This window comes from Fringilla coelebs, assembly GCF_963513975.1.
Source record: "Fringilla coelebs genome assembly, chromosome: 9".
NCBI lineage: Eukaryota > Metazoa > Chordata > Aves > Passeriformes > Fringillidae > Fringilla > Fringilla coelebs.
The window spans coordinates 1,372,771-1,382,836 of record NC_140067.1 but is presented as its reverse complement, the minus strand read 5'-3'; the positions used below and the strand labels follow the sequence as shown (position 1 = coordinate 1,382,836).

Here is a 10,066-nt window from a genome sequence, read left to right as displayed (position 1 = left end):
ACCTGAGCCAGGGCTGCCCACCCTGCCAGGGAACAATTCCTAATTCCCAATATCCCATCTAAATCTCTCCTCTTTCAATTCAAACCATCCTCTCTTCACCCCAACTCATCCTTCCCACGTCCCTGGGCTGTGGCAGCCACGTCCTGCCCATGGCTCCCGGGGATGTGCAGGGATGGGAAAGGGATGGGAAAGGGATGGGAAAGGGATGGGAAAGGGATGGGAAAGGGATGGGAAAGGGATGAGGGGGCTGGAAAAGCATCAGCACTTCTGGGGGGAAAGCACCGAGCCGGGAGAGAGCAGCAGGCAAAGCTGGGGCAGGGCAGGGGGTGCCAGGGTGGGTGCCCGGGGCGGGGGTGCTCTGTCCTTGCCCCCTCCCCCCGAGCCCCTGCTCTCTTCATTCCTGTCCCTTCCTGACCTAGTTCTGCCCGGCAGCTTCCTCGGGGTCCGGGCAGCTCTGGAGCTGGAGGAGCCGCCTCTCCCTGCTCCCTCCCCGCAGCAGCAGCCGGGAAAATGTTCCAGCGGCTGCTGCACCGCAAAACCCCCCCGGACCCTTCTGCTTTCCCTCTGGTTTTGGGGGAAATCCCAGTTCAGGGACGCTGGCTGGCTCGGTGTCCTCCGTTCCTCGGGGGATGAGGATTCCCGTGGCTCTGTTTCACCACGCTCACATCCAGAGCTGCATTGGCACAGATTCCTTTGGCATAGGAAGGTGGAGCTGGGATGTGGCGCTTCCTCCTCGCTCCGGAGCAGAGCTGGCGGGGCTGCTCCCTCTCCCTGGTGGTCCCCAGGTCACTCCAGGGGCTCCCAGCAGCTCCTGGTGTGTGCAGGGTGGAAGGTGAGGACCCCAGCTCGGGGTCTGCACCTTCCTGGGACAGGGATGTGCAGGGATGCACACGGATCTGTCCCCTCCGTGCTGCCACCATTAACCACAGATGTCACCCAGAGCCCCTGAGTGACAGCTGGCCTTGTCCCCAAGGACATCGTTTCCCACTGAGGCATGGAGCTGGGATTTCAGGGGGATTTCCACCAGCCCTAAACCCACCCAGGGCATCAATCCCAGGGATGAGCAGCGGGAGCAGATCCAGCCCTTCCTGGGACAGGGGGACAAGGGTCCCACAGAGCTCCTGCCACTGCCAGGAAACTCCTGACCCGAGGTCACCGTTGTTCACAGAGACTGCGATGCAGAGAAATGAAATAATAAACCAGCCCTGCTGCTTTTTCCCAGCTCAGCCTGCTCTCCTGGGGGTGCAGCTGGAATTCCACGTCCTTTTCCCTCCCCATTCCGTGGGAGTTGGGGATGAGCGTGGCTCACCAGTGATGTGTGACAGAGCCAGAACCAGGGACAGGACAAAATGGCCTCAGGTGGCACCGGGGGGGGTTTGAGTTGGATATTTGGGAAAATCTCTTCATGGAAAGGGTGGCCAGGCATGGGAACAGCTGCCCAGGGCAGTGCTGGGTCCCCATTCCTGCAGGGATTTAAAGGCCACGAGGATGTGGCACCTGGGGACGTGGTCAGTGGTGGCCTCAGAGGGCTTTTCCAGCCTCGGTGATTCCATATCTTTCTGTCCCTGGTGTTCCTCTGTTTGGGATGCAGTATTCCCAGGCAGGAGCTCTCTGCCAGCCGAGGGGATTTGGGCGCCACTGGGGCAGAGTTCACCTGCGACCGCAGCGGATGAGAAAGGAGAAGTGAAAATGCGAAGTTTCTCTGACAGTTGTGCAGTAAAAAACAGGAAGGAGCCGGGGCAGGAGCACAAAGCTCAGATTTTATCAGGGCTGGAGCGGGGCCGAGGGCTCCCGGCAGCAGCTCCCAGGGAGGGGAGGTGGCACTGCCAGCCTGGCACTGGGGACGCTGCGGGGACACGGGTGTGGCCAGGAAGGACAGGCAGGTTGTGGCCCTGCTGGTGGGGTTTAAGGCGGGTTTGGGGTTTTAGCTCTCCCCAACGTCCCTTTTGGGGTGACACCAGGAGCCCAAACCCGAGAATTCCCATTGCCAAGGTCCCCCTGTCCCCGAGCCCTGCTGCCGCCCTGGAGTGGCACCTCTGGGGACACGGGGGACAGCCGAGCTCTGGGGTGGGCTCGGGGGGCGACGGCAGCGCCAGGGGAGCACGAGGTGCCGGCACATCTGTCCGGCCCTGCACATCTGTCCAAGCCCAGCCTGTCCCCGCACATCTGTCGGGCCCTGCGCAGCTGCACAGCTCCATCTGCCGAGCTGCCGGCGCTGCACAGGGAGCGCCGCTCGGAGGGCCCCGGGAGTGGGGAATGTCCGCTCCGGGGACACGGCGGGGACACGGCGGGGACACCGGGGCTGGGACGGGCCCTGCAGGGCTCACACGCCGCGGGCGGCACAGCTGGATCCCGGCACAGCTGGATCCCGGCGCAGCTGGATCCCGGCACAGCTGGAATCCAGCACAGCTGGAGGCAGACGCTCCAGGGCGGCCTTTGCTGCCCCAGATGTTCCCCAGCACCGCCCCCACCTCTGCCCCCTCCCCGTCCTGTTCCTTTTCTGTGAATAAATTAATTTTAAGAAGAATTCTTTATTAGCCATGGCCCAAGCAGGCCCAAAGGGGATCAGGACGATACCCAAAGACACCTTCAATTTAATGGAAGGCTCCACTGGCATTTCTGAAGCTCTGGATTATGTCAGGGCAGAATTTGTTCCTCTGCATTTCTTTACACAGCTGTGAAATTTTCCTGGTGGATGAACTCCTGCAGCACTGACCCCCAGGCAGGCTCGGGGGCACAGGGGGTGGATCCACCCCCATCCTAAAGCACGTTCCAGGCTGATGCTTCCAGAGATCAAACCCAAAATAGGCTTAATAACATTTCAGGTGAGGCACGTGGTGTGAAATGGGGGTGCTGGCTGCAGCCCCCCAGGCCTGCATGAGGGTTCATTCCTGAAGGCCTTTTTTGGCTCAGAAATAAAGATTGATCAATTCCCACCGTTCTGGAGCATCCCGGTGCAGCCGCAGCTGGAGCCCATCGGGGTGGGGCTGATTGCCCGGACCGGTCCCGGTTATCAGGGCCGAGGGTGGAGCCAGGGGTGATCCTGGCAGAGCAGCAGGAGGTGGGATCCATCGTGGGGTGTGCAGGGATGGTCCTTTGGGATTTTGGGGGCTGCTGGTGAGCGGGTGATCCTGGGCCTGGTTGTGGTGGGGATTGGAGAAGGAATCAGGCAGGTGCAGTGAGCCTCTCCATCAGAAATTTCATTTTCCCAGGGCGGTTCTCCTGCCCCATCCAGCTCTCCTGCTCTCCCTGCTGTGTCCCGGGGTGGGGGCTCATTCCCACGTCCCTCTGTCCTTCCGGGAGCAGCTCCCAGGGTGGGAGCGGCTCTCTGTGCCTGGGAAAACCCCGAGCTCCTGGGGCAGGGGGGAAGGGGCTGCCCCGTGGGGCTGGGAGCAGCTGCAGCCCTGGCAGGGGCTGTCCCCATGGATCCTCCATCCCTGCTCCTGCCAGGACACTCTGGATGCCCGTGGAATGCTTTGGTTGCCCCCAGCACAAGGTGGGGCTGCCCAGGAGCGTTTGGGGTGCAGCCCCCCAGGGGTGGCACCGGGGAGTCTTGGTGGGTTTTCAGGACCTGGGGGATGGATTGATCCCCTCTGTGCCCTCCTGAGCTCCTTGGAGGGTTGGGTTCAGCTGCTCCTGGGGGTTCTCCCCTCTCCCAGCCTCCTTCCCTGCTAGGGAGAGCCTTTGAGGAAGGAATCCTGGAAATTGGCTCCAGGGAGAGCTCAGAGGCCTTCCAGGGCCTGAAGGGGCTCCGGGAGAGCTGGAGGGGGACTGGGGACAAGGGATGGAGGGACAGGACACAGGGAGCTGGAAAAGGGGGGTTTAGATGGATACTGGGCAGGAATTTTGGCTGTGGGGATGGTGAGGCCCTGGCACAGGTGCCCAGAGCAGCTGTGGCTGCCCCTGGATCCCTGGCAGTGCCCAAGGCCAGGCTGGACCCTGGGGCTGGAGCAGCCTGGGGCAGTGGGAGGTGTCCCTGCCCTTGTCCCCGGTAACCCCGGTCGTACCGGGAAGAGGCAAAGGCCGAACTCCCGGGAGCTCCGTCCCGCAGCCCCGGGAGCAGCCCCGGGCCGAGCCGCTCCCAGCCGGGTTTAATCCCGGCCCATCCGAGGGGCGATTCCGACACCCCCGGCTGCTCCTAACGCCGGGGATTTGCGGGGCCGTGCCTGAGGCTGAGGCTCGGGGTTTTATTTAGCAAATCCCGCCGCTCTGCGGGGCCGGGCGGGCTCCTCGGCGCCGCTGTCACATGGAGCCGCGGCTGACTCTGCCGGCAGATGAGTAATGCTCTCCGTGACTCATTTTCTGCCGCTTTTATTTGGTGTTTTTTTTCTTTTTTTTAATCTTCGGGCCCTTGACTTCATCTGTTGCTGGCAGCTCCCCACGCCTCTCCTTCGGGAGCTGCTGGAGGTTTCCAGGGCCGTCCATGGGAATTGTCCTTGAGGAGCCTCAGTGGGGCTGGGGGCCTTTGGAAGTCAAATTCCAACGTTTGGAAGTCTCAGCTTTGCCTCGGGAAGAGGGGTTGGGTGGTTTGGTGGCAGCTGCCCCCCCCCCAGGGAGCCAGGAATGCTCCAGGCTCTCCCTGTGCCTCCTGTTTTTTGGGAAGAGCCCATCCCAGAAGCAGCTTTGTGGGGTTAATTCTGGCCACGGGAAGGGGAGGTTTGGTCAGGCAGGAGGTGTTTGACAAGGCTGAGCTCTCCCACGGATCCAGGGAAAGCTGGAGCTGCCAAAGCATTCCCAGGTGTGAGGGGGAGGCTGCCCAAGGCCAGTGCTGAGATGGAGGAACCCTGGTGAAAAGGATTTTCGTGTCCCCAGGCTGGCCTGGAAGGGGTTTGCAGGGAAATCCCGGCTCTCCTGGCTGGCTCCAGGAACTCCACCCCTCTGGAGCTGGGGAAGGGGCACTGGCTCTGTCCCGGCTGTGGCACCCCAGAATCCCCAGGTTTAGGTTTGGAAGGACCTCAGAGCCCATCCCAGCCCTGCCAGGGCAGGGACACCTTCCCTGGGATGGCTCCAGCCCCGGCCAGCCTGCCCTGGGCACTGCCAGGGGTGGCACTTCTGGGGCTCTGCAGCTGCCCCAGGGAGATTTTGGGGGGATTTGTGTTATTTGGGTTATTTGGGAGGAATCTGGGCACGGGAGGTGCCCGTCCATCCCTGGGATGGTGGCAGCTCCCACGTGTGCCAGCCTGGCTCCTGGGCTGTTTGAGGGCCGGGACAGTGGCACAGCCAAGGGGACAGTGGGACAGCATTCCAGGGGCTGTGCTCAGCCTGGGATTACCAGCAGAATTCCCGAGGGCACTGGGCTCCTGTCCCTGAGCTGGCAGTGGGGCAGGCAGGTCACAGGAGCTCCTTGCAGGGATTACAGGAACCATCTGTTCAATAATCCCGTCCCTGTGGCTGCTGCTGTGGCATTTCCCACCAGCTGGGAGGGGACAGGGCTGGGCACAGAGACCCTGCTGAGGTCCTGCTCCCTCACTTTATCCAGACCCTTGCAGCTGCTTGGCTTTTGGATTAATTTTTTAAATGGGAGAGAAAAAAATTTTTTTTTTTGTTTTTTTACTATTTTAACAGGGCAAAAATTTTATTTTCATTAATGAAAAATAGGGTGGTTTTTTTCAATGGGAAGAATGATGTGGGCATTGCTCCCGAGCGGGGAGCAGCCCTGACAAACACGTGGGGCTGCCGGGGATGATCCTAAAGATGCTGATGCAGGGCGAGCGGCAGAGGGGAAGTTTTCCATCCCCGCTCGGCGGTCACGTTGAAAAGCCACATCGGAACGCGCGGGTTGTCCCCAGACCGCCGCTGCTGTGCCCTGCGGGGACAGGAGGGGCAGCGGCGGCTCCTCCGGATTTTCTGGGCGCTGGTGGTGCCGATCCCGGGTTTGTTTTTTTCCCCGGGCTCTGGGAAGCGGCGGGGACCAGCCCGGGCTGTCCCGTCCAGCCCCGATGCTCTTTGGGATGAGGGTCCCGGGAGAAGCCTGGGGGGGTTGGAGCACCTTCCTGCCAGGAATAAAAGAAATAAATACCCGGACTTTCAGAGCTGGTTTTGCCAGGGACGGTTTTAAATCCCGCATTTTCTTGGATAAACCAGGCGGGATCCCCATGATTTAGGCTGAGCCCCCAGTGACAGGTTGGGAAGGGGTGAGGGATCCCAGGGCGGGGGGGCACTGCGGGGGGAGGCGGGGCAGGGTGGCACTGGGGAGGGGACACGGGGCAGGGTGGCATCACAGGGACACGGGGCAGGGTGGCATCACAGGGACACGGGGCAGGGTGGCACTGGGGAGGGGACGCGGGGCAGGGTGGCATCGCAGGGACACGGCCCGGCCCCAGCTCTCGCAGCCCCCCCGCCGCCTCCCCGGCCTCTTTTGTTCCCCGCTCCGCTCTCCCTTCATGCGAGATTAATTCCCGGGCGCTGCTGGAAGCAGTCGGGGAGGAATTTCTCCCGCATCCTTCTTTCGGGCTAATTGCTGGCGCTGTGACGTCAGCGATGGATTTGTCCCCGGGATGGCAGCGGGAGCGGTGCCGGCGCTGCCCCGCTCGGTGCCGCTGCCTCCTCCAGCCGGGATCGATCCCTTCCCATCCCCGCACTCCTAATCTGACAGCGGCCGGGAATTAACCCGCAATAGGATTAAGGGAGGGGAAGTGCGTCACGAGGTGCGGACAGGGGTTCTGCTTTTGGGGAAAACGGAGCTGGGGAGGGTGGAAAAGGGGAGGAAAAAAAAAAAAAATCTGGGAAATAGGTTGGAGCGTTCCCGGGGGGTGTGTCGGGAGCGAGCGCGCATGTGAGCAGTGCGGGGCGGGAGGCAGCGAGCCCGCCTCGTCCTCCCTTTCTGCGAGCATCCTCCGCGGTGCCATCCTGGAGGTGATACAGGCGCAGCAGCATCCATGGCCTGCCCCTAGCCGCGGCGTCCCCGCTCCTTCCTCCTCCTCCTCCTCCTCCCCGCCGCCCGGGAAGCGCCGGGCCCGAGCGCTGCTGCCCGGCCATCGCACTCTCCTGCGTTTTTCCAGGCTCCTCGGAAATTGAGGAATGCAATTCTGCCACCATGATGGAAGGTAGGTGATGAGCCGGGCGCGCTCCTCCGCGGCTCCGGAGGGGGGGAGGCACCGAGCCCGTGCCCGGGGGGCTCCGGCCTTTCCCGAACGGAATAATAACGCTAATAATAACAGCAATCATGCAATCGGATCCTCCCCTCCCCCTAATCCCGGCCGCTCGGGGCTCAGCCGAGCGGCAGGGCGGTGATATAATATCGAGCCCGTCAGGTTATTTGCAATTCCATCCCCAGCCCTGTGTAGGCAGCTCGGGCTGCGCGAATTCCCGGCTTGCCGGGGAGCCGCCGCTTCCCCGGCCCAGAGCCGGCTGGGTTCGGATCCCGAAATCCCGGTTTATTTATCCTGCTGTGCTGCACAGGGGATGGAGCCGGGGGTGTGCAGCTGCCGGATGGGATCCGGTGGTTTTCCCTGGATGCGTGAGCACCGTTTCTGTGGGAAGCGAGGGAATCGCAGCTCGAGATGATTTTTTTTTTTTCCCCCTTGCCGAGCCGTGGAGATGCAGGTCGGGGGAAGGAGGGGGAGAAGCTAGATTGGGGTTTCTCGGGGATGAGGAGGAAATATGGGCTATAGGCACAGGATGCTTCGGGGAGCTGTGTCTGATCCTGTGTGGGAAAAGCCTCTGGGCATGACAGGAATTTTATCCTCTGTCGTCTGTCTCGGCCGTATGTAAAGCTCTCCTTCATTATTTATAATTTTAATTCCTTCTGGAGCAGGATGCAGGGAAAGGATGTCTTGGATTTAATCGTATTTTAGCAGAATGGATACTCCAGGGCCAGCAAGAGCAAAATATATTGAATTTAGGGGGATTTCTGGCCCGTTGGTGGCAGCAGCAGCAGGGCCTGGTGAGCTGGAGCCACTTCCAACCCACGGAGCTCCCCGGAATGACAGGCAGAAATTGGGAAATTGCTTCCTGGAGTATCCCCAAAATCTGGGGCTGCCCCTGCCCAAATTCCCCTGGAGAGGCCTCGGGATCCGTGGGATTTTTGTGGGTTTAGGATGTTTCCCTGGCCTCGGGGATTGGGGTGCTGTGAGGGCACATGGAGCAGCCTCTCCTGGGATGGTTCTGGAGGCTTTGGTGGGAGGGAAATGAGTTTTGTTGTCCTTTAGACCCCAGGAAAAGCCTTCCCTGCTCTCCCTGGTGCTGATGAGAGTCACAAGCAAAAGAGGTTTTAATTTTAGCCCATGACATCAAACCCATCCCACGACAGGAGCAGGTCATGGCAGAGAAAATGCCATTAAAAACCTGTCTGCTCCCAAAATTCCAGTGTTGATGGATGAATTCACGTGGATAAACTGAAGCTGTCCTGCTGTAGGCCTTGGTTTGAGTTATTTATTCAGCTTTGAGGCTGCTTGGGGGAAGTGATTTGGGGTTTTGAGGTTCTTTTGAGATTTGGGGTTTTTGGTTTGGGGATTTTTTGGGTTTGGTTTTATTCCTTGAGGGGTTTGGCCTGGCAGGAGCTTTGGTCACTGCCCAGCCCCACGCTGGAGATGGATCCAGGGCTGAGGCATTGGGCTCTGCCAGAGGTGGAATCACCTTCCATGGCCCAGTCATGCATGGGGAAAAAATTAAACACTAATCATAAAAAGTGAATTATTAAACAGCTTGAAATGTTCCCCAAGTGGCTGATGCAGGCCTAGAACAGAAGTTGGAAAATTAGAAATAATCCCTGGGTTTTTTGAGTTGTGAAATAGTTGGAAATTGGTTGGATTTGTGGGAGAGTGGAACCTCAACCCAAGGTGCCCCTGCAACTCTGGCCCCTTGCAGGGGTGGTTTATTTAATATTAATACAATTAATTCAGTGGTTTTAACAAGCTTGGCTTAACTGGAGCTGGAACTTTTAAACCTGTGCAAAGCACCGAGAGTTCCTCGCAGCGAGCATCTTAAAGGGGTTTAATTATCGTTGTAATGAATTATTTAAATAATTTCTCCTGCTGGAGTGGTGGACACTGGGCTGGCAGGGGAGGGTGGGAGCAGGACCTGAGGCCACCCACCCATGGCCTGGCTCGTGGATTCTCTTTGGATCCTTTTCCTTGGGGGAAAAAGAGAATTCCCCTGGTTGGGAACGGGGCAGGATGAGCAGTTTTTGCTGGCTGTGGACATTGTGCTCAATATATGGAATATTTTGTTGTTCTTCTGGGAGATGGGAGAAAAATATTTCTTTTTCCTGGGTGTCTAAAAATCCCAATGATACCCCAAAAAAACAAGCAAAAGAGGTTTTTTCCCAGAGCCTAGTCCTTGCTGGAGGACGCTGAAGGTGCCACAGGTGCCTCCAGGAATGGAAATTCCTCCAGCTCCATGGAGGGGCAGGAGCTTTCCATGGATTTGCTGTGCTTGGTTTCACTCAGCAGGGTTGGGATGGGGATCAAACCCTCTGGAGATCCCTCACGTGTGGAGGGAGAGGGGTTTGGATGTTCCCTGGGTTTGGATGTTCCCTGGGATGGAGGAAGGAGCAGGGTTTGGATGCTCCCTGGGTTTGGATGTTCCCTGGGACTGAGGAAGGAGCAGGGTTTGGATGCTCCCTGGGTTTGGATGCTCCCTGGGATGGAGGAAGGAGCCAGGGTTTGGATGTTCCCTGGGATGGAGGAAGGAGCAGGGTTTGGATGTTCCCTGGGTTTGGATGTTCCCTGGGATGGAGGAAGGAGCAGGGTTTGGATGTTCCCTGGGATGGAGGAAGGAGCAGGGTTTGGATGCTCCCTGGGATGGAGGAAGGAGCAGGGTTTGGATGTTCCCTGGGATGGAGGAAGGAGCAGGGTTTGGATGTTCCCTGGGTTTGGATGCTCCCTGGGATGGAGGAAGGAGCAGGGTTTGGATGCTCCCTGGGATGGAGGAAGGAGCAGGGTTTGGATGTTCCCTGGGTTTGGATGCTCCCTGGGATGGAGGGAGGAGCAGGGTTTGGGTGTTCCCTGGGATGGAGGAAGGAGCAGGGTTTGGATGCTCCCTGGGTTTGGATGCTCCCTGGGATGGAGGAAGGAGCAGGGTTTGGATGCTCCCTGGGTTTGGATGCTCCCTGGGATGGAGGAAG

At 59.4% G+C, this 10,066-nt stretch overlaps 1 protein-coding gene across 1 annotated transcript in view; it reads left to right on the top strand.

Moving 5' to 3' along the window:
• Positions 1–5,682: 5,682 nt before the first annotated feature.
• The window catches only part of SGIP1 (SH3GL interacting endocytic adaptor 1), a gene marked incomplete at both ends in the record, with an annotated part of 47,490 nt that continues 43,106 nt past the window's right edge, over positions 5,683–10,066 (top strand). Inside the window, 2 exons of the mRNA XM_084210950.1 lie at positions 5,683–5,746; positions 6,894–7,046. Coding sequence (XP_084067076.1) covers positions 5,683–5,746; positions 6,894–7,046 — 217 coding nt within the window. The remainder of the gene's footprint in view (positions 5,747–6,893; positions 7,047–10,066) is intronic.